Below are 25,073 nucleotides of genomic sequence, written 5' to 3' on the forward strand. Positions count from 1 at the left end.
CGAACAATAAAACAATTTGTTTAGTAATTGTTTGTCACGATTTATATGTTTAAGAAAAATTTAAAGTTGTTTGGGAGGCTGACTCCGCCTACCCCTTTTGTGGCGTCAATCGAGGCAGACTTTGCCTGCAATGCGTATAGTAAACACACGTGCAAAGTACATGTACGTCCAAGTCGTGAGTTGGTGCATTTCAAAAAGTGTTTTTCTGCATTCAGCAGCAATACACCTGGTCGGCATTGCCGGAAAAAAACAAAAACAATTTTTTTTTTTGAAAAGTACAAACTCACGACTTGGTCCGTACATGTACTTTGCAATTGTGTTTACTCTACGCATTACAGGCAAAGTCTGCCTCGATTGTTAAAATACGGATACTTTTTACAGTGTACGTTTGGTTATCATCACTTTTCACATTAAAGGCAGTGGACACTGTTGGTAATTACTCAAAATAATTATCATCATAAAACCTCATTTGGTAACCAGTAATGGGGAAAGGTTGATAGTATAAAACATTGTGAGAAACGGCTCCCTCTGAAGTAAGGTAGTTTTCGAGAAAGAAGTAATTTTCCACGAATTTGATTTCGAGACCTCAAGTTTAGAATTTGAGGTCTCGAAAGCAAGCATCTGAAAGCACACAACTTCGTGTGACAAGGGTGTTCTTTTCTTCCATAGTAATCTGTCAACTTCGACGACCAATCAAGCTCAAATTTTCACAAGTTTGTTATTTTATGCATATGTTGAGATACACCAAGTAAAAAGACTGGTCTTTGACAATTACCAATAGTGCCCATTGTCTTTAAAACCCTCCTACTGATAATACACCATTAAAAACCATTATTTTTACAACCCCATTCATTGTACCACCACCATTCACAAACACTCAAATGGTTTTGAGTGGTGGGTACACACGGGTATGTCCCCATATTGGTTTTAAATGGTGCGATCATACATGCAAGCCTATTTACTACAAAGTAAATATTGTGCATTATTTGAAGGTGGATTTCGGGGCATTTGTTTTGTCTTTGAAGCATGTTTTTATCTATTTTTCTATTTTTGGCTCAGTGGATACACCAACAAATTTAGCTGTTAGACAACTCAGTTTGTGAACCCTTTTTATCCCTGCCTTTTTAGTTTCTTTGTTTTTAGTGGTATGTATGGTCCAACTGAACACGGCGGTCTATTTAACGTAGTGGCTGGTTTATTTGATTGTTTCTAGGCGAAACTTTTTGTACACGTACACGAATGAAATGGACGACCCCTCAGCCCTAGGCAATCAAGCAAGTGCGGGCACCACGCCTGCAGAGTTGTTTTGTACACGAGCGAATGGAACACGTCGCGTTAGGAAATCGGGCAATCTGTGGGTACAAACAGCAAGCAGTCTGCCCCACTCTAAATCATTGGTTTGTGCAGATTGTCAATGGTGAGGTTGCGATCGTAACGTACGTTATGCGAGGATGGATTGGACCGCCTATTTCGGGGTATTTTATACGCGGAGGTATGCGGTGTGGGTGTGTGCACAGACAGAAAAATAGAGCACGCTATATAGATCATACTGGATGCGTTCGTTAAGCACAAGAGCTAAACAAACGATCACACTCGCCCTCTCGTGGTGACAGCATGCACCTCAGGTCACCCCCAAGTGACCCACCCACAAGCAGGGGGCTGACGACCCGGGTGAGCCCGTCAAAGCTATTCGAACGTACCGGGACAGACCGGGGTCGACCCAGGGAAGCTAAACGAACGCACCCACTGGGTGAAATTGGTTTTGTGCCATTTTGGGTGACTTGGTGGCATGGGGAGCGAGAGACCCAGGACAAAACAAAAAGGGAAAACATATAAATGGACTGGGAATTCTGTGTACAACTAAGTATATGGGAAACCTGGTGTATGAACAAAAATTAATAATAATGACGTAAAGACAAATGATAGTAATCTATGAAAACAAACTTTATTATACAGAATATTAATTTTGGTTTTTACCCATACACCGATGTGTGTTAGCACTGTATACTCAGTACTTTCCCGAGTCCTGTGAAAAAATATCACAGGCATGTTACTCGGGTGGGATTCGAACCCACGACCCTTTATTATACAGGTTTATAAAACAACGGCTTGATAGCCGCCTTCTGTCTCTTGTTAATAAAGACACTGGACACTAACTATATTGGTTGTTTCTCAACATCAATTGAGCTCAATATTGGTCGTCGAAGTTGCGAAATGAAAGAAAAACACCCTTGGGTCACACGAAGTTGTGTGCTTTCAGATGCTTGATTTCGAGACCTCAAATCTAATTGTGAGGTATCAGCCACAAAACACAACGTGCACAACGACATGTACAACAACGACATGTACAACGACATGTGCACAAGGTTCACAACATTCTTCCAGCCACAAAACACAACGTGCACAACGACATGACAATTACAAAAGTACGAATTACAAAAGTATTATTTAGCAGTGTGCTCTATCATAACATTTGTTGAGAGAAGAGTGATTATAATGTTGACTGTTGAGTCTGCCAGGGTCGTAAAATACAAATTGTAGAGTATACAAAATAGGGTAAGTTAAGTTATTAGCTCTTTATGAAAAAAAAATTAAGATTTTTTTTCTGGCATTTAATATTCTGGTCAAGTAAACATGTTGAGATAGAGGAGAACTTGACAAGCCAGCCGTTGAATTTGTTTGTCCTTTAAAAAGTATTAAAACAACCCGAGTACAACAACTATTTAACTACCTTCCTGCAGCAGGAAACCATCAAAACTGTCGTCCTCGACATCTCCAACAAACACCGACAGAAAGAAAAGTGTACCGTATAATCCTCCAAAATGCTCGTTTTCCTAAGAGCTCCGTGGGCCTACGGCGTGTACAAAATCACGTGCAGAAAAAATGTCCTCATTTGAGGACAACATGTGCAATGAACGCACGGAAACCCCTCCATTGATAATGTACACAGGTTTGCTTTATCGCTGCCGGGGTGCAGGACCAGCGAAATGGCAATAATCCTGTGAATCAGTATGCAATGAGCGCTCGTGTGTTGTGTGTGTGGCACGGTGGCAACAATGATAATCAAAAATGATGGTGGGTCAATGTGTTGGTGGGGCAATGGTGGGGAGATTGCGGGGATGTGGGATGATAGAGTGGAGGGGAGAAATGGGCAACTTTATAGATTTTGGGGAATAGAGCTATAATATAGCTCTATGGGTGGAGTAGATTAGAAGCCATAGGGGGGGGGGGTGTCAAATTTTAACATTTCTCTTGGGGGATACAGAAACATTCTTCAGAGAGAAACAATTCTTTATTTGTTTAATTTGTGTTCTTTCTTCAAGTTCCGGGGGGGGGGGGGGGGGGGGAGGGGGGAGAGGTGATGATTGAGCCATTAATAAATAGTTTGGTAGGGAGATTTGTTTGGACGGTGGATGTGGGTCAGTGGGATGATGGTGTGGTATGGTAAGGGATTGGTGAGGTGGATGCCCAGGAAAAAATTCCCATTGAAAAAAATCAATGGGATTTAATGGGATCCCATTGAAAATTTGAATGGGATTAATGGGATACAATGGGATTGGGGTGGAATTTGGGACATATTCAACCGGATCTAATGGGATCCACAGGGGATCCCATTGAATCCCATTGAAACAATGGGATCCCATTGAATCCATTCAAAATATCAATGGGACTCAATGGGAATTTTTTCCTGGGTGGGGCTTATTTTGGATGGGTATGGGATGGTTTTGAAGAGGGGGGTAATTTTTAGTTGGGGGTAGTGATGAGTCAATTTGGTTGGGGTGCACGAGATTCTGGAGTGGAAAAGTTACCTTTTTCTAAATGAATAATTATAAAAAACCATTCCAAACTTCAGAAGTGGAAAGTACAACATAAACCTTTTTCTTAAACGCTTTGATTTGGGAGACAATCCTGTTGGTGTATTGTTTTGTTGTTCTTTCGTGTCCCTTTCATCTTTTTCTACGTTTAAAGAGGGTGTAAATGTTAACAAAAATAAACAATGTATCAAAGACCGATGATATGCTTGAACAAGTTACCACTACTTGCATTGTGAAATCAAAAATGCATTTCACTCGAAATGGACTATATCTTCTTCTTTTCAGCACTGTGAGAAAACCCAACGTTAACCTGTCCAAACTGAAGATTATCCACCCAAGTTTCTTCCGATATGTCTACACAAAATATATGGATGGAGTTTCCTACAGGCCAACAACAGGTACAAAATGGGAATGGGGAACTACTTGGGTTAAAAAATATTGCAATTACTTGTATTTTGATTATAATAATGAGCAGTATTTTGTTGAAATAAAGTTTTCTGTCTTGTAATGATTTGTTTTTCTTGGGAGGAAAACCTAATTTATGACCGCTTGTAATCACCATTCTTACAGGCTAAGCGCCAAATTTCTGCGCTAGCTGTGCAGCGAACTATGCTTGTTTTTGACTACACCTGCGCATAAGCAGAAATTCTCTGCTAACCCATAATTTCTGCTTGACAAAAGGGCAGAATGCCCTGCCATAAGCGTTGATTCTTTGCTAATTATAAAGTGGAGCCATGAAATTGAGCCCAGGTAGGAACTGAAAATCCACAAAAAAATTAACGAGCTCCAAGGTGGGATTCAAACACGACAGCTAAGTTAGTTAGATATTGGACATTGCACATAGGTGTGTATAGGTTGAATGTCTACCTTGTACATTGATATTGGACATTGCACATTCACATAGGTGTTTACATGTAGGTTGATTGTCTACCTTGTACATTTATATTGGGCATTGCACATTCACATAGGTTTGTAGGTTGAATGTCTACCTTGTACATAGATATTGCACATTCACATAGGTTTGTAGGTTGAATGTCTGCCTTGTACATTGATATTGGACATTGCACATTCACATAGGTGTGTACATGTAGGTTGATTGTCTACCTTGTACATAGATATTGCACATTGCACATTCACATAGGTTTGTAGGTTGAATGTCTACCTTGTACATTGATATTGGACATTGCACATTCACATAGGTGTGTACATGTAGGTTGATTGTCTACCTTGTACATTGATATTCAACATTCACAATGTCGGTGCACAAAGTAGATATTCACTGTACAAACCTATTTGAATATCCAATGTCCAATATCAAACTGACTTTACTGTCATGATTCAAACCGGGGCTTGTCACTGATTGGACATTGTTAGCGACTGTAACTCTATAAAGCCCTTACCTCCCCACTCCTTTTTATTTTAGGTGCTATAGTTGTGATCATGGCCCTACATTTATGTGACGAGGTGAACATATATGGATTTGGGTACGACAAACGATTCACTCTGCACTACTACGATGACAAATTCATCATGCACATGGACAACTTAACGACCCTGCACGACGTTGACAAGGAACGAGTTCTTTGGAAAAAACTCCACGAAGAGGGAATCTTGCGACTTTTCAAAAGGGACGAGTGACATTGGTGAACTGGAATTCATTTCCACTATAGGAACATTTACTTAGCCATGTAGTATGCTCCCTAGTTTAACCTATAGTTCAATCTATAGTTTCTAGTTTCTAGGAAGTTTCAGAAACATTTTACAAGTTGTTTTTTTACCTATTTTACAATAAACAATTTGATTTAGTTCAATTGGGGTTGGGTTTGGAGGAGTTTTTTCCAATGGATAGAAGAGTTGCACTGAATCTACCACTGCACTTTTTTTTATGAGAAATCGCCCTAACATCACAAGGCCAAGGATGGCCACTTGACTACAGTTGACTGATTTGGGGGGGAGCGACCCAAATCAACAGTCACCAGGGGCACGGTGCCACCTACTCCTGGGGCTGCAACAGGGTTATCCCCTTCACAGTCCATAAGGATGTAGGTATTGGTATCATCCACTAGGAGCCTGGCTGGTAGAGCAGATAGCACTACCTTCCTAACTGTTGATAAAGCAGTTATGGTTCAATGCCTCCCTCAATGGCACAAGTGTCTTGAGTGGGATTCGAACCCACCCTCCGCTGCTTACAACACCAGAGCTTGGGTCCGGTGAACTAGACTGCTCAGACACGACACCACATGCCACATTTTTAGAGGGTCCTTCATTTATTTATTCATGGTTGACATGGATAGCAAACTTTAGTCAGAAAAACATCATCAAAATTTATGACAGTGTAACTGTTCTGTAGTAGGTTTGGGTACTCATTTTATTCAGACTTACTCGAGAAGTATGAGCTTAAATAAGTTAAATGTACATTTACATGTCGTCAGAGAGAAGTTGTCAAAATTAACCGGGAATTATTTTAAAGGGAAAAGTAAACCTTTGATTTTTGAAACTGTTCTATTGTTTTAAATCTATATAAATATAGAAAAACATGAAACTACTGCGTGAAAATTTCATTTCAAAAAGTGGTCGTGTGTTTTCATTGCTGAAAATCCAGAGTGATTATGTCTATGCAGGGAGAAAAATCCAAAATTGGAATACACACTCTGAGAAACATAAATTACAGTAACTTTTCTCAGATTCAAAATTGGGGGGATAAAAACTGATATCTTTTTCCATAAGAACATTACCTTAAAGATGCAATGTCAGATTTTTGGCCCCAAACATTAAAAAAAAAAATTGAGTGAATGGTATTTCAAAGAGTATCACTTGCTCTAACGAAAACAAAATTTAACTTTTACTTTTAACATGTTTAATGGTCAGGAACCATGACAAAAATTTAAAACATTTCTTATAAAACACATAAGAATTGGTCACGTGATATTATGTCGGGATCCTGACAAAAACTAATTTTGAGCACTTTATTTCACTGCTACTAATAATTGGCGGACTTTTTTGAACAATGGCTCAAATGAAAGCTTGCAACTTTCTCTACCCCATCAAAATACCTTTTTGGGTAAAATCGGCAAAAAATCTGACATAGCATCTTTAAAGGGAAGGTACACGTTTAGTAATTACTCAAAACAAATATTAACTTAAAATCTGACTTGGTAACAAGCATTGGAGAGCTGTTGATAGGATAAAACATTGTGAGAAACGGCTCTCTCTGAAGTAGCATAAGATTTTGAGTAAGAGGTAATTTCTCACTAAAAAAGAAAAAAAAAAGACTTCTAGACAAAAGTCATTTATTCCTATCTGAAAGCACACAAATTTGTTCAACAAGGGTGTTTTTTTTCTCATCGTTTTCTTGCAACTTCGATGACCAATTTATCTCAAATTTTCACAGGCTTGTTATTTTATGCTTATGTTGCGATACACCAAGTGAGAAGACTGGTTTCTGACAATTACCAAAGGTGTACCTTCCCTTTAAAGGGAAATGCTTCTCAAAATGCTTCTTTGTACCATTGAAAGCTGCTGTACTTCAAACCAAGTAAGTTTGTATTACAAATAATTTCAAGAGTGATTACCAAACATAAACCTTCCATTTTATATCTTAGTTGAAATAAAAAACACTTAAAAAAATTCTTTAAAAACAATAATTGTGACACTTGAGCGATAATTTCCAAGATTTTTTCTTTTTATGGAATGTTTTCCAAACTTCCCAAGATTGGTATTAATTTCCAAAGATCTTGGTAAAACTCCCAAGCGGGAATTACAGTTCTGCCATTTGCCAGGCACTGTTAGTGTTAATCCATAATAAAGGAAAACATGTGAACAATCCATTTTCAGACCTACATGTATGTTCTTTTTCAAATCTTTTAAAAATAACAAACTTTAAAAATTTACACTGTGTTGTTTTGGGGATCGTTTTACTTGAAAATGACCAAAAACCTTTTTTACAAAGTGTGCTTCACATAACTCATTAAACAAATATTTACAGAATGCAGAGGTTTTCATATTATATTATACCCAGACTGTTTTATCCCCTCCCATTGAATATTATTAACAGATTACATGTAACCCTCCTACTCTTTGGTAACATTTTCCAACTCAAGTTAAAGGCAGTGGACACTATTGGTAATTTCTCAAATAATTATTAGCGTAAAACCTTTCTTGGTGACGAGTAATGGGGAGAGGTTGATGATATAAAATATTGTGAGAAATGGCTCCCTCTGAAGTGCCATATTTTTCGAGAAGGAAGTAATTTTTCACGAATTTGATTTCGAGACCTCAAGTTTAGAACTTGAGGTCTCGAAATCAACTGTCTAAACGCACACAACTTCGTGTGACAGGGGTATTTTTTCTTTCATTATTATCTCGCAACTTCGAAGACCGATTGAGCTCAAATTTTCACAGGTTTGTTATTTATGCACATGTTGAGATACACCAACTGTGAAGGCTAGTCTTTTACCAATTACCAATAGTGTCAACAGTTTGACACCAATCCACTACATGGGTTTTGTCAGAAATTGTCAGAAAGTAGGCAGCGTTCTCCATCAACAGTGGTCCGCTGGACAAATAAGGGAATAAAAGGGTAGCGACGAGTTCTTAAACTGCCAGTTAAAAACCTTGCAGGGTCGTGGCCGTGCGATAAAGGCCCGAGCCTTCTTCTCGGTAAAATTATCAAGAACCAGGCCTCGTTGGGATTAAACCACTACTTGAAAACCACTTCACCACACATTGATTCCCATTCGTAAATACCTCAGACAGTTTCGCTATTCCTATTGGTGGAGAGCACGTCACGTGGGTGTGTATAAACCTTTGTTTATGACCAGTAAAAAGTGTTGAAACATGGGCGTGACACGCGAGCTTGCACCTGTTCTTAAAAGATAGTTTCTTCATTCCTATTGGTCGAGAACAACGGCTGAAACAGTTGTGCCACATCACGCGATACGCGCAACGCGCACAGCATTCCCTTATATATAAGGAGTTGTTCACCCGAGGGCGTCGGAGGGCTTCACCATTTCATAGCTGGAGGGATGTTGTGTTGAAAGAAATCATTAAACAATTATAATTTTTGCATTTATTTTACTTTTTGACCAAAAAGTGTTGATGTTCTTGACTGAAAAGGTATTTATGAATGGAATCAAAGTGTGTTGAATCCGTTTTCACGTAGTGGTTTAAACCCGCCGAGGCCTGGTTCTTGATAATTTACCTCGACGAAGGCGAGGGCCTTTATCGCACGGCCACAACCCTACAAGGTTTTAAACGGCAGCTTAAGAATGAGTCACTCCTCCTTTATTCCTACTCATAATTTTTTTTTTTTTTACAGGCATAATACAGTGAGAAACTCTGTAAAACTTATCCATTATCTGACGTCCTTTCCTTGAGCTCTGTATCGTGTGTTGCATTTTTATGACTGACAGTTTTTAGATATGCATTTGTGCGCGTAGTTGTATTCATCCACGTTTTCATGGACCAAAATGGCAAGGCGAGATCGATCACCCATGGGAACGAGGTTGTGGGCTATACTGTACTTATCCCAAAACAACCGAATATAAACAGCTCCAGCTGGTCATTCGTTTAAACACCCCCACTATCAATAGGAATGACCAAACTGTCTGACGTATTTATGAATGCTAGTTAAAACAACTGAGGACCAGTCACAATTCTCTTCTTGTGGTCCGGCTGGCTTGTTCAGCAATGAAAAGCTTCCCTATTTCATTTGAAGTATTGATGAGTGAAAAAGATGATAGACTAGTGAAAAAGCAATAATAATAATGATAATCAAACAGTATTTATAAAGGGCATTCTGGATCACTGATCCCTCAATACACTTAACATTATAAAAAGATATAAGGTTACATTTACAAGCCACCCACTATTCCCGGCCAGTCATGAAAAAAGTTTAGGGCAAACCCTGGTAGGAGGGTTGCCTGTGCACTGTATATGATAGGTCCACCACAAGTTATCACAACTTGCAAGATGGCACAGTTTATCCATCCTTCAAAACCAGTGCAGATAATATTCAATGGTAAGAAAGTAGGAGGTTTACAGTTGACGTCTGATGCTCCGGGAATGCTTCTGAGACTCGTCTAGTTTCGGCGCAGCCTCTGTCTTGAGATTCTCCACGAGTTGGGCTCCTCGTATTTATTATACAGCGGCTCCAGACGTTGCTGCTTCTTGTGCTTGCTCAACTTGGTTGGGTCTGACACCCGGAAGAAGGACGAGGCAAACTCCACCAGCCACTTGGGGTCGATGGTAGTGACTTCTCTCATGTACTCCTTGGTTGTCAAGACGAGCTCATGGTAGACGACCCTGTAAGGAGATTGATAACGATTGGGTTACAAAATCGTTATTATATCTTTATAGACCCAATTTCGTAGGGCTGTTTAAGCACAAAAAGTAGCTAAGCAAAAGTATGCTTACCAGACTAAGGTTACCAGCCAAACTAGCATGTAACATATACAATTAGTTAGTGGTATCCTGCTCTTGTATGCTAAGCAGAAAATTGATAAGCAATATTTCTGCTTAAGCAGCTCTATGAAATTGGGCACTGGTATAGACGACAATTTGACAACCCTATCAATCCAAAGATGCAAAATTTTGCATCTTGCAACTTTTGTACAACAGTAGGGGCAACATGTGATTTGAGGCATCGCATGGTGAGGTATCAAAGTATATTTGGTTTGCGGCAACACCATGTGTGTATGTACATGCTAGGTAGATTATGTTCTTTTGAGAACTTGTCTTGCTTTATATTCTACTACAGCGGAGTAGATTTTCGGAATTTGGGAGACTTCTCATTTCTGGAAAGAACTGAAGGAGACACTTATCACTGAGGTATTTAAAATTACATTCAAAATAATAGGAAAAGTTTCAACTTATATAACATTAGGGGATTAAAAGAGTGGTACCTTCATTGTGGGCCGCGACTGTGCAAGATTTTAACCGATACTTCAAGACAGAGTCACCACTTTTTTATCCCAATTCAAAAAAAGTGTAAAAATGTTGGAAAATCTATCCAAATTTATTATAAGTATTTAGTTGTTGTCACGATTTCATGCTCCGTTGTCAAAATGCTCATTACGCTCAACCGCTGTATGTACGCATGCACTGTTAGTTGTACATAGATTACTGGTGTAACTTTTGCATTTGCGTAAACTAGTGCCAAGTGTAAAGCTTGCGCACCACATCTATGTTTAAAGGCACTGGACACTATTGGTAGTTATTCAAAACAATTATTAGCATAAAACCTTACTTGGTAGCGAGTAATGGGGAGCTGTTGATAGTAAAAAACATTGTGAGAAACGGCTCTGAAGTAACTTAGTTTTTGAGATTGAAGTAATTTTCCACGAATTTGGTTTCAAGACCTCAGAATTTGATTTTGAGGTCTCGAAATCAAGCATCTAAAAGCACACAACTTGGTGTGACAAGGGTGTTTTTTCTTTCATTATTATCTCACAAATTCGACGACCAATTGAATTCAAATTTTCGAAGGTTTGTTATGCAAATGTTGAGATACACTAAGTGAGAAGACTGGTCAATGTCAATTACCAGAGGTGTCCAGTGCCTTTAAACACTTGCCTTTAAAGCCGTGTTTCTAGCACATGTTTAAACACCCCAACGTGATGGGCTTATCACTGATAGGAACAGTCAAACTGTCTAGGGTATTTATGAATACAGTTTCACAGGGTGGTTTCTTCGTTCAATGTGTTTTAACATATAACTTGTTTGCACAGAAATAACCAAGTAACACGCTTTAAAAAGGGAAAAAAAACATTGCTTGACGGGGTGTGGCACGAGATTCTGTCCCGCCGAAGATTCGGTCCCCCCATATGGCGAACTGTGCACAAACTACTTCTGATAGCGCCCTCTGTTGAATCATCCTCCTACAGCCCAAATCTCCGACGGAGAAATTTCCCTATGGCAGTGGCATTCATGATTGTTTGACTCACCAGTCTGGTTGCCGGTTGAAGAGAGCACTGGATGGATGAATGTACACAATTTGACTGTCAACTAGAGTCCGATACCCCTCCTGTGGATCCTATTAGATAAATGAATAATAATAATAATAATAATAATAATAATAATAATAATAATAATAATAATAATAATAATAATAATAACCAATTCTTATATAACGCATTTTAGAATAACCATATCAATGCGCTTTACATTTGTCCCCTGGTCATAGGGCCAATAACATCCCTTTTAAATGTTTCTCAGCTCCCTGGGGAGTATACAACCCTGAGCTGCCTATAAGGCGCTTGTGGCATTTTCATTCACAATATCAACCTCTACCCTCGCAGGTACCCATTTATACCCCTGGGTGTAGAGAAGCAATTAGTATCTTGCTCAAGGACACACGTACAGATTACAAATTACAGGCATGATATTTGGTTCTTAGAAGAAAAGTAGGAATGTATTACCAAGCAGCAGGGCTGACCTACATGTACACATGGTATAGGCTTTAATAGACAATTCAGACTATTTCATCACATTTTTTCAGATTTTTCAATGAGCAAAGTAGGAAGAACAGCATGCCTGAATTTAAAGGAACATTACAGAATTGGTTTTTGCAAACAAAACACTTGCTGACAGTGTAAGCAATTTATGTCATCCACCATATACATAAACTGACAAACCTGTCGAAGTTTGAGACCAATCAGCCGTCTGGGCCATGAGAGAATAATAAAAAAAACTATTACAAATTTTGCATTGCATCGATGCCAAAAAAAAAATGAATAAAACGCTCTCTGAGGGATAAACTCCAAACGCGAAGTTTGATTATTTATTTCTCATCACATATGACATTTCCGCCAGAAAAATTTCAAGGGATGTTTTCAACTATCATCATCATTAGACTGTGTAAGTTTTATGTAAATCTGTGATCTTCACGATTTTTCTTTCTTACCAATTCTGTAACATTCCTTAAACTAATTTGTCACAAGTTTTTTATCCCATTTGTGTGTAATCCTCAATTTGTCTTCAAATTCATTTTCCAATATGTGATGCGATCAAGCAAAATGAGTCGTCTGTCGACCTAGGTCTTTTTACTTTCTTTTTTTGATACATCTGAAAACAGCATACTCTATACTTGGATACTGTTAAAAGTCCATGTTGATGCCACCTCTGGTTCAAATGTTGTGAAAGTAGAAACATCAATACATGTTAAGAGACTGAAACTGGAAACAAGGGGTTTAAAGGCAGTGGACACTATTGGTAATTGTCAAAGACTAGTCTTCACAGTTGATGTATCTCAACATATACATAAAATAACAAACCTGTGAAATGTTGCGAGAAAATAATGAAAGAAAAAACACCCTTGTCACACGAAGTTGTGTGCTTTCAGATGCTTGATTTCGAGACCTCAAATTCTAAACTTGAGGTCTGGAAATGAAATTCGTGGAAAATTACTTCTTTCTCGAAAAGTACTCCACTTCAGAGGGACCTGTTTCTCACAATGTTTTATCTACCAACCTCTCCCCATTACTCGTCACCAAGAAACGTTTTAAGATGATAATTATTTTGAGTAATTACCAATAGTGTCCACTGCCTTTAAAGTCAAATTTTTTATTGAAAATACATCAGCACATTTTCTTGCAATGCTAATTTGAACCCCTTGTTATGCTGTTTATCAGGAAGAAAGTTGCCATAATAAAAAAATATTCTGTCAATCCTGTTTTGGCTTACATTTCTATTATACTGATATCTCTGACAAAAGATTCAATTAACTTGATTTCATCACAATTGTGTCCACCACACCATAGAGCTGTGTATATTGACTAGAGCACTAACCTATGTTTTGTTCCAAAATTAAATAATGCCATTAAATTTGGTTACAAAATTAAAATTTCTGAACCTCGAAAGTCTCGTTAGTTTTGGTTTACCCTAGCACCGATGTGTGCTAGCACTGTATACTCGGTACTGTGAAAAAAAAAACCACAACCTTTGCAATTCTAGAGCAGTAATATACTAACTAGAAAGTTTTCTTTTATTTAAAGGTATTACATAGGATTGGTAAAAAACCAACAAAAACATTAACCAAAAACAAAAGCAGTGTGTATACTAAGCATTTTGCATGATTGTCAGGTGCAAATATAAGACACTTTCCGCCTTTTTGGGCTGAACTAGAAGAAAACAGACATGGTACCTTTTTGGCGGCGCTTCTGAAGAAACCGCTGCAGATGGCCTTCTGCACACGGGCGGTGTTCTTTCCACAGGTAATGACGTCTAATTTATGTCTGTAAGCAAGAAAAAAAGGAAGAACTTTCTAAGAACAAACATCATAATAAAGACCATTACCATGGATTGTTTTAAATTTAAAGGGATGCTGCAGTGAATTAAAAAAAAAAGTTAATTTTGCTGTCATTTATTTCTGATATATGTAGTGAACATCAATAAAATGTGTTTTGTTTTTTCCCCGACATATCTCACTTGCGTAATTAGCGAATAAGTCATGCCCCCCCCCTTTTGTGGATTGTTACCGCCCCCCTACCATCGACGTCACGTCGGGAACTCAAACATACCGTCGGCAAAAAGAGTCTGGTCCCTAACTACACGCGCCTAGGTACCAGGCCATACAGTGCACACGTCTCTATATGCACACAGCCAGGGGGCCCGACGGCTCGGGTTACCGACATGACGTCACGTTTATGGGGCGGGGTGGGTTCCCCTAATCTCTTGAGAACCATTTTTAAAATACTTGCGCATATAATAAATAATAAAAATAAATATTTCAGGTTTAAAAAGTCATGTTTAATCGTTTGAATTATTAAAAAAACACTGCAGCCACCCTTTAAAGCTCCTTCAAAATACACCCATAGACTGTTAAGATTTTCCCATTGAATCGCTCTAAACAAAATGAAAATGGCCTTGCCCTCACAAACATGAATTTCCAGGCCACATGCCTGCTTAGAGGGCAACACCTTCCAAAGTCCCTGGAATAATTCTCTGTGGTACTATCTAGTTTCCATGTTGAAAAGTGTTGAGTTAAAGGCATTGGACACCTTTGGTAATTGTCAAAGACCAGTCTTTTTACTTGGTGTATCTCAACATATGCAAACCTGTGAAAATATCAAACTGTGAAAATTTGAACTCAATTGGTCGTCAAAGTTGCGAGGGAATAATGGAAGAAAAAAACACCCTTGTCGTACAAGTTGTGATGCTTGAATTCGAGACCTCAGCTGAGGTCTCACATTCAATTGAAATATTTCAGTGAGAAATTACTTCTGTCTCGAAAACTACGTAATTTGGTAATGTTTTATACTATCAACAGCTCTCCATTGCTCGTTACCAAGTGAGTTTTTATGCTAACAATTATTTTGAGTAATTACAAATCGTGTTCAGTATTACACAGAAATTTCTTTCCTTGGCTAATACAGTGATTAAGTTCGCTTTTCTGAGAATCCTTTTCTTCATCCTCTTCAGAATAAATGAAATGAAAATAAAAAAGGAGCAAGTTGACAGGGTAACCCGCTGGAAACATTCTGTACATTTATCTGTCAATGAAATATTTGGCCACTTAAAGGCCCTGGACACCCTCTGCAGTAATGTTGCTTTTGAGAAAGAGATAATTTCTCACTCAAATATTCAAAAAACTTCAGGCCTGAAGCATTTTTTAGGTATCTGAAATCACACAAATTTGTGCAACAAGGGTGTTTTTTCTTTCACTATTCTCTTGCAACTTTGATGACCAATTGAGCCCAAATTTTCACAGATTTGTTACTTTATGCAATCGTTGAGAATACTACTCTTAGACAATTACCAAAAGTGTCCAGTGCCTTTAAAAACAATCTTAAAGTCAACCGACAATGACTTTTACCTGTCCATTATTCCGAGCAGTTGTTTCCGGACATCCTGCGCTCGACGGAGAGTCCGCGCCTGGACAAAATTCTCAAAGCACCAAGGGTTGGAGAACTTGTTGTTCTTCCAGGAATTATAGACGGCTAGGAGGGTCAGATGGTCCCCCTCAGCTTGCTGGAATTTAGCTTTACGCTGGTCGGCAATCGCTTGCTTGTCCTGTCCAGAAAATAGTTTGTATTTAGTCATATTAAGAATGGAAATTTTGTCATAAAAGGAAAACATTCAATGTTTCAACATATGAAGAAGTAGGAGTTGAAACTTTGCATAGTGGAAGTACAACTAAGAGAGGTTTGCGATAACACCATGTGAATATCTCTTTTCGAGTAGTGTTGGTTCTCATAAAGGGATGATAAGAGCATACTGATCAAAACGTTGAGTCGTTAACCACCGGTTCTTTTCAGAATCAACACTACTCAAAAAGAGATATTCACATGGTGGTACTGCAAACCTTTCTTCTTTAATCATATGAATAATTGATAAATTATGCCAGCCTACTGTGTGATCATTCACAGTGGTTTTTGAATTGTAGATAACTATGCCAGTCTGCAATATGATACCATGTGGTGAGTTCGTATAGACACATCTAGAGAGAATAGTCAACCCTCCTACTGTCTGACCATTCATTATAATAATAATAATAATAATATTACGTCTTATATAGCGCAGGATCTACCAAACAAGGTACTCAAGGCGCTGCGTATATACAAACTTCCAGAAAGATTACAGTAATGAATTCTGAGACCCAATTATTTAGCACCTTATAAGGGTTTACAAGGTGCTACGGCGCATATAGCAGCCACAGCCAGGACAACCGGGGCGTACCCCTTCGCTTTTCGATAAGTGCACTGGGTTCTTTTACATGCGTTACACAACACATCCAATGTGGTTTTGAATAATAGATAATAATAATAATAATAATAATAATTTCTCAAAGCGCTTCCAACATTATTACCCTGATCACTGGGCCATGTCATTCCTTAAACCATCTCAGCTCCCTGGGGAGTATACAGCCTGTGCTGCCAAATATGCAGCGCACTAAGCTAAACCAACCACAAGAACCATCTCTGCCCTCACATGTACCCATTTACCCCTGGGTGGAGAGAAGCAATTATAGTTAAGTGTCTTGCTCAGGGACACAAGTGTCATGACTGGGATACGAACCCACACTCTGCTGAACACAAACATCAGAGCTTGAGTTCGGTGCTCTTATCCTCTCGGCCAAGACACCCCACCAAGTCTGTAGTTTGACATTGTGCATTTACAAAATACAGAGGCCTGGACTTTCTTAGTTGAGAGGGCAAGGCCATTTTTATTTTCCAAAGGGCACTTCCATTGGAAAATCTTACAGACTATGTGAAAGTTGTGAAGGGGCACCAAGGCCAAGACCAGGGCAACAGAAACCATAGGCCTTTGTGTAGTGATTAACTTATACAGAGATGTGGTAGGCTGAATGATGAGCTCAAAGCGTGAAAGCTTGCGAGTGCAAACCATGTAAGCATGCAAGTGCGAAAGCGTGCGAGTGCCAAAGCGTGCAAGTCCGAAACATGCTTACAGACATTTATCTTTGGTTTTGAAAGCCCTCTTCTACAATCTGGGGTGTTCCATATGGTTTTATCTTTATTTTCTTATGAACATGATCTCAGTTTAAAAATTAAAAAAAGTTTGAATAAAATTGTTTTTTTCAATCATACTTTTCTTTTGGGTGGTGGTTTTAAAAATATATATTTGGTTTGCGGTAACACCATGTGTGTATCTACTACAGAGAACTGTCTTGCTTTATTCTACTACCGCGGAGTAGATGTTCTCAGTTCTGAGAACCGTCCTGCTATTTAGTTATTACCCGGGCGGATGGTATAGAAAATAGGCTGGACTACTACTTTAGCTAAAAGGATCGTGATTTACTGTACTATCGCGGAGTCAGTTCTTAAATTGGTCTCAACGTTTGGACTAGCTTGCTCTAGTCGTCGTCAGGATTTCCGGTTAAAAACAGGAGACAAACCTTAGGTCTGTAGAAGACGTTTTGAACGGACAGCATAGACACAATGGTAAGAATCTCCTCACTGCAGCCAAGAGTGACGGACATGATCAGAACTTTGGACAACATCGGTTCCAATGGGAACTCTGCCATCTGCGGAGGAGAAAAACAAACAGAAAATGTCATTACAAAGTCGTGGTAAAGAAAACCAAGGAGCTAAAGGCACAGGAAAGTGGTTTTACTCAAAACGATTGTTAGCATAAAAACTTACTTGGTAACGAGCAATGGGGAGCTATTGATAGTATAAAACATTGTGAGAAATGGCTCCCTCTGACGTAATGTAGTTTTTGAGAAAGAGGTTGTTCTTTACTCAAACATACTAGAATATTAAAAATTTCAGACCTGAAGCCCTTTTTCTACCAATTCTAGTACTTATGGCTTTGTGTTAAGCCTGGACGATATGACGATAATATCGTCACGATACGACATTGAAAACAATATCGCCAATATCGATGTTTGTTTTGAATTTATCTCAAAACGGTATTTTTTTTCATAGACGATATCTTTCAAAATATCAAGTATTTTCTCACGGATTTCTTACGATCTCACAGGTAAATAAGATTTGTTAGGGCTGATGCTGTCGCATACAACTTCTAATGAAAGTTGTGGCTGAACGCATACCTTGTAAACATCATCATATCTAGACATGGTGGTCTCTCTTTGCAGCGCTGAAGCATGACCAACGTTCTTGAACCGTTTATGTGCTGTGTGAATACCCGGAGCAGTATCTATCACCTCGATCCCACTGTTATTATGGTACTTTATTATAAGGGGATGCATGAACTGAGTGCTGCCGTGGCCAAGCGTGGGTGCAAAGCTGTAGGGGAAATTCCCTTGGCCAGAATTCACCACGTAGCAGTATCCATCACCTCGATCCCACGGTTATTCTTATAAGTTATTATTAGGGGACAAATGAACCGAGTGTTTCCGTGCCCACAAGTGGGTGCAAAGCTGTAGGGGAAATTCCCTTGACCAGAAATCACCACGTTGTCGTCAGGAAATGTCGGACGATGTCGGACGCACTGAAAATATGGGTCCAACTACTTGCCGTCAACTCAACGTCAACTCGCTAGGTGCCGTAAACTCACCATCAAAACCTCCAGTAATATATTTAAAATCCACAAAAGAGTCATAGAAATGTAAAGTATTAGCCAAAAGAGAATTTTTACTAGTTTTGGTTACATTTCGGTAATAAAATGAGTGTTTTTTTTATCGTGAAATTTTTTTTCTTGAGGCGGCAAAAGCCGTCGGCCGCCATCTTGCTTCTTCACAGAGCTTGTATTGTACATCATGGACAACAGAGGGCGCTTTCCTGCATTTGGAACTGTTTTGACCATACAGCTATATAAAATAGCATTGGTCGTGTTGACGGTGAGTTGACCAACACAAGCGAATCGACTGTGAATATTCATGCACGTATATAGTGATGATTGTGAACGCATTGGAATAAAAATAGCGGCACCAGGTTTTTCCTCCATGGGTTTTTAGAGATCGCACCACTCCAATCGATTGAGGTACAAATATGATTTAATTGCTTCAGACCCAGTGATGTAAAACCAAAAAATATTACGTTTTCTGTTTCATGGAATATGGATGTAATGTTAATTCAGTAATTTTCATTAAGGCGGTTTGAATAAAATTTATCTATTTTTTTATATTTTTTTTTTACACAACAGTCATGTTATGTTTGTCTTGTCTTGGTCCTTGCGGTAAAACTGTTTTTAAGCGTGCGATTGAGCCATTGTTGTCCCCTTCTGAAGGGTACTTTCAATTTCAAAAATCTTCACGATATATCGTCATATCGGCAATATTTACATGACGATATATCGCCAGTCAAAATTTCCGATATCGTCCAGGGTTACTTTATGTCCCAATTAAATTTGAACCCCGGGATTTCCAAACATGTTAAAAAAAAAAAAACAGTTATTTCCACTGAACGCAAATTTACGCAAGTATGGCAAACTTTTAAAACTCTGTGATAGTCTGGCACACAGATGACCAGACACAACTCACCCTACGTCCAAGTCTAGTCAACAGACCCTCATCATCTAGAGCACTCAATGAATGCAACTGCTCCATGGCCGTGATCAGTGTTTCCGTCGGAGGTGCGTCCATAAAGTCAAACGCCAGTAGATCGTTTATCCCCATTGCTTTGAGAGCGAGGAGTGTGCTGGCCAGGTTTGTCCGTTGGATCTCGGGGACGGCCGTTGTTAGCATTTCGTCTCGGTAGGCACGCTCGGTGTAGAGACGGTAACATTTCCCCGGACCGGTGCGCCCGGCACGACCTGCACGTTGTTTAGCTTGAGCCTTCAAAAAACAAAATCCCACAAAGTTACTTTCATACTTAAGAAAAAAAACCTTTAAACAAACTGAGTGATTTATTTTGTTACAAAATTCTATTTCGACAACTTAATTGACGAGAAACCTACTAAAGAATCAGCCATTCCAAGTTTTGAAGCCTTACCTGTGATATGGGTGTAACAACAAGTTGGTCCATCCCCGTCTTAGAATTGTAGACTTTCTGTTTGACAAAGCCGGGGTCCACAACGTAGTAGATTCCATCAATGGTAAGAGATGTCTCGGCAATGTTGGTTGCTATGACAACCTAATAAACAAACCACAAATAGTAGTAGTAACTAGCCATTCTACAAAAAAAAGGTACTATCATTGTGCTTTACATTAGTGCCCTGGTCATTGAGATCCACAGTCAGTTACCTCCAATGGCATAACAAATGTCACAGACCAGGGCCCAATTTCATAGAGCTGCTTAAACAAAAAATTTTGCTTAAGCAAAAAAAATCTTTTCTTTGCAAAATCAGATTACCGGCTAAGACTCCACTCAATTGTTATGCTAAGTAAACAACAGCTAAATATTAGTCACAAGCAATGTACATGGCATGACATTTTTGCCAGTAACATGTGTAAAATAAGCAAGCTATGTTCGTGCTTAAGCAAATTTTTTGCTTAAGCAGCTCTATGACATTGGGCCCTGCTTAAATACACAAAGTAGCTAAGCACAAAACAAGAATCAGAGATGCGACCAAGTTTTGAAAAAAAATCTAAAAAATGTTGTGGTGACATTTTGGACACTTAAAGCCATCGGACACTTTCGGTAAACAGCATTGTCCAAGGCCCACACTTCGTGCATTACAACTTTTATATAAAATAACAAACCTGTGAAAATTTAGGCTCAATCGGTCATCGGAGTCGGGAGAAAATAACGGGAAAACCCACCCTTGTTTCCGCACGTTTCGCCGTGTCATGACATGTGTTTAAAATAAATCCGTAATTCGCGATATCGTTCCATGTTTTTCAAACAGTAAAGCATTTCATGGAATAATATTTCAAGAGAAGTCTTTCACCATTACCTTCTGTAAACCCTGTAAGTTATTTGTAAATCTGTGAAGTTTTTTTTTTTTTTTTCTGTACCGAAAGTGTCCAATGGCTTTAACTAGAAAAATCATTAACACAACCGCGCATGTGTGTCAAAAACGTTGCGTCTTCATCAAACGGCATTTTGCTTTCGTACAATCACCCCGTAACTTTAGCTCCCAAAATACAACAAAACAAAATGAAACCAAGCAGAAAAAAATCTTACTTTACACAGTGAAACACTGTTTTTGTTCAATCACGGAATCCTACTAATTGGCCATGTCTGACCCATTAAGCCTACACGTTCTGTAAAGATGCTAAATTTCCCACAAAACTGCTCCTTTATGTCGTCAGCACGGGAATGTGCATGCGGTTTTTATTGCCATTCATTTTAAGAGTGATTACCAGACCCCTCATTTTGTGATGTGTACATTTGTTTGCCCTCCACACTTCGCAAATAAAACAATGTCACACCTTTCTGCTGCCAGGAGGGGCGGGGTCGAAGATTCTCGTCTGCATCTCGCTCGGCAGGGCGGAGTAAACCGGAAGGATGATCAGCTCAGGAACCTCTGGGCCAAGAGACTTCATCCTCTCAAAGAGAATCTCGCAAGCCGTGTCGATCTCCTCCTGACCCGTCAAGAACAGAAGGATATCACCTGGAAGGCATCAACAAACAAAAATGTCTTGCTTAGAAACATCAGTTAGTTGCCCGGCTTGGCTGGATGGTGAGTAATGCGTATTTCTCCTGTGGAGGGTGTGTTTTGTCTTATTAATATTCGGTATTGTCTTGGACCAAAAAATCAGCCACTTTGAAAGTGATTTAATGTGGCTATTGGCTTTCCCTGCCAGGGTTCTTGTCTTTTGTTTGTCTCTAGTGTTTTGTGTTCCACTGGAGGTGTTTCCTACACAATCCTTGTATCTGCCCGCGGCCAGGCCAGGTTTCTCAGTAATTTGCTAGTGTTTTTACATTTTTGTATTCTTTTTTTTAACCATTGTAGTGCCTTTTCTTGTATGATGTGCAATCTTTTAATACTTGTGTTTTTTATGTTTGCTGGCAAATAAAATGAAATGAAAAAAAAGTCTCGCAGTAATCATGCTTTGTCTCACAACATCTTTCACCCCTACTGTCACCCAGTGACATCCTTCCTGTCCAGAACGGAAGGATATCACCTTGAAGGCAACAACAAACAAAAATGCCTTACTTAAAAAAAACTTTTTAATATCAGTAGAAAGTCACGCAATAATCAAGTGTTGCTTGTAGAAATTGTTTTAACATCAGTAGATGTCTGTCAACATGTGTCATCCTGTGTACTACACTGTCTGTCAACCTGTGTGTCACTCCGTGTGGTACTCTGTCAGTCACCAATGCATCACTCTGTCTGTCACCCCATATATCACCCTGTCACCCCATATATCACCCTGTCTGTCACCCCATACATCACCCTGTCACCCCACGTATCACCCTGTCTGTCACCCCACGTACCACCCTGTCTGTCACCCCATGCATCCCCTGTCACCCCATATATCACCCTGTATATCTATCAGTCAGTCCTGGGGGTTCTTACCCGGTGGTTCAGTCAGATGAATCTGCATGACGGTGATGAGTGAAGCGTCCAGATAATCAGCCTCTGGTTCCTTGGTGTAAAGGATCTCAACGGGAAAAGTACGGCCAGGAATTGTGAAGATCGGCTGTGTGATAAAACCCAAAACAGTAAGTCCAGTTTTTAAATTGCAACAACCAAAGTAAGCTAAACCAAAGTTAACCCATACCAAAAATGGAAAGAAACTAGTAACAGCTAAGGGAAAGAAGCATACTAGAGATCACGTACGAGGCCAGAAAAACAACAAATGCATAAAGGAACAGACCAAAGTTAGGAACATCTGTGATGCGATCAAGCAAAATGAGCCGTTCGCGCCCCGGTCATTTTTATATTCTTGATACATTTGAAAAGAGCACAATGCTTTAATGCTGAAAAAACCCATGTTAATACCAATTTGGTTCAAAAATTTTTAAAGTAAAAACACCAAGAGATGCGAAAGAATGCATCTGAGAAAAAGAGGTTTTAAAGTTGAGTTGTCTTTTGTACATACATCGGCACATTTTATTTCAATGCTAATTTTAACCCCTTTTTGATGTCATTTATCAGGAAGGAAGTTGCCAATTGAAAGTAAAACATACTTTGGCATTTAAATTTACAATAAAAAAATTACTTTTAAAATGTCACACCTGTTGGCCTGTTTTGGCTGGTTCTCAAAACTTAAATTTCTGACAGCGGACTCAATAGATGGATTGCAATACACGCCATGGACCGCCATCTTTGATGTATTAACAAAGGCACACGGCAGCCCGTACACACGTGCACTTGTCTCTTGTTAATACATAAAAGCTGGCGGTCGATGACGCGCATTGCAATCTATCTATACCCCTTGGAACAACCACTATAAGGGATCAAACAGAACAGGGAGCACCAGGGGAGAAGATGGAGAGACAAGTGCAGTTATGCCAACCTCTGGGATCACAAAACTGTATTCTGAAACCCCAAAACCTGTATTTTGCATCAAAAACCTGTATTTTTTTTAAACACGCGTAAACGTAGTTTTAAGCCCCGAGACAGGCAAAATAGAGAAGGTGTGAAGGCCATTAAGTTATCAAACAGCCTAATTAAACCAGTAAATTAAAACTTGAAGAAAAAAAATAATAAAAAAAAAAAAAAAAAAAAAAAAAAAAAAAAAAAATTTAATTTCAATGAAGAAGACAAAAAATAATAACAAATCATCCCAAAAAGTTTCGTTTGTTGCATTTGGGGGCATAGTTCTTAAATTTATCTTATAAAAATTTCGCTTCAGGCGCTCTATATCTTTTGCGTCTTTATTTTGGCAAACAAATTCTTTTGCAAACTCGATTCGTCCGTTCACAAAAGGACCGATACCATATAAGGGCATTTGACAATGAATTGTGTTAGACTGGTTCCCTGTGAAATCGGGACGTCAGATAAACTGGCGTGTAGTATGCAATGCAGGTTTGTGCTACTAGCGTGCGTGCAATGATGGATGCGAGGGAATCTCTGTTGCGCTCGATGAGTGGTGAAAGTTGAATAAGGAATACCCCCATGGAATAGAGTTCATTGGATAATCATTATCGGCCGTAAGTAGTCGGCCGAAAACTTATTTGTGTCAATAAAAAAATATTGAACTTGAGTTAAAAAAGGGCACGACGGCCAACTGGGAAAAAATTGTATTTTTGCGGTGGCGATGCTCAAAACCGTATTTTTTTTGCAAAACCCGTACACCCGTATTTTTTACAAAAACCCGTACGAAATACGGGAAAAACGTACTAGTTGGCATGTCTGCAAGTGGAGCAGCTACAAAACTAAGACTTTCAATCACAAGGTTGTAGGTTCTAATCATAGAGTTATGTATAAGAACTAGAGGGCGCACTGGGCTATATACGCGCTCCGGCATGCGCGCAGGCGGCCATTTTCTAAGTTGACAAAACTGGCATCCCACAGCGTGTGTTTGTGCGGCCATTTTGTAAGTTGAACAAAACAGCATCACGTAGCGTTCATTAAACACAAACTCCAACGTGTGTTTCATATTCAAAGCGCGTACAGAATGGCACGCGCGTGTATCCTTGCGGTCCCGTGGTGTTTGTGCACGAAGCATCACTCGTGCGCCCTCTAGTTCTTATACATAACTCTACTATGGTACTAATCCCCTAAGCTAAGCGCTGATTTCACAATGATTAGAAAAAGTGTTGTGGTCTAGTTACTGAATCACAATATCTTGATTTCTGCAATTCATAATCATCTTTAGACATTAAGCTAATGTTTGTATGAGAAAAAAATTGCTGTTGCCAGCTTATCCCCTTGTGGTGGTTTGCCGAGTTCCCTTGATGGGAAGATCATCTAAACAAGCAAACAAACAGTAAGACGCAATCATTTGTGAGCGTCACTTACTAGGGCCCTGTTTTGTGATTGGGAGGCAGCATTAACTAGATA

At 39.1% G+C, this 25,073-nt stretch overlaps 2 protein-coding genes across 2 annotated transcripts in view; one reads left to right on the forward strand and one right to left on the reverse strand.

Moving 5' to 3' along the window:
* Positions 1-5,456, forward strand: part of LOC139949255 (alpha-N-acetylgalactosaminide alpha-2,6-sialyltransferase 1-like) — a 45,079-nt gene extending 39,623 nt beyond the window's left edge. Inside the window, exons 6-7 of the mRNA XM_071947651.1 lie at positions 4,101-4,213; positions 5,239-5,456. Of these exons, the coding sequence (XP_071803752.1) occupies positions 4,101-4,213; positions 5,239-5,453 (328 nt within the window). The 3' untranslated portion in view covers positions 5,454-5,456. The remainder of the gene's footprint in view (positions 1-4,100; positions 4,214-5,238) is intronic.
* A 91-nt stretch (positions 5,457-5,547) lies between these two features.
* Positions 5,548-25,073, reverse strand: part of LOC139949253 (ATP-dependent RNA helicase DHX8-like) — a 35,831-nt gene continuing 16,305 nt past the window's right edge. The window contains exons 13-21 of the mRNA XM_071947649.1: positions 22,641-22,764; positions 21,550-21,731; positions 20,168-20,308; positions 19,717-20,010; positions 17,668-17,796; positions 15,628-15,824; positions 13,957-14,047; positions 11,759-11,847; positions 5,548-10,118 (exon numbers count right to left, since the gene is read on the reverse strand). Of these exons, the coding sequence (XP_071803750.1) occupies positions 9,896-10,118; positions 11,759-11,847; positions 13,957-14,047; positions 15,628-15,824; positions 17,668-17,796; positions 19,717-20,010; positions 20,168-20,308; positions 21,550-21,731; positions 22,641-22,764 (1,470 nt within the window). The 3' untranslated portion in view covers positions 5,548-9,895. The remainder of the gene's footprint in view (positions 10,119-11,758; positions 11,848-13,956; positions 14,048-15,627; positions 15,825-17,667; positions 17,797-19,716; positions 20,011-20,167; positions 20,309-21,549; positions 21,732-22,640; positions 22,765-25,073) is intronic.

Source organism: Asterias amurensis, chromosome 16 (genome assembly GCF_032118995.1).
Source record: "Asterias amurensis chromosome 16, ASM3211899v1".
Classification (NCBI taxonomy): domain Eukaryota; kingdom Metazoa; phylum Echinodermata; class Asteroidea; order Forcipulatida; family Asteriidae; genus Asterias; species Asterias amurensis.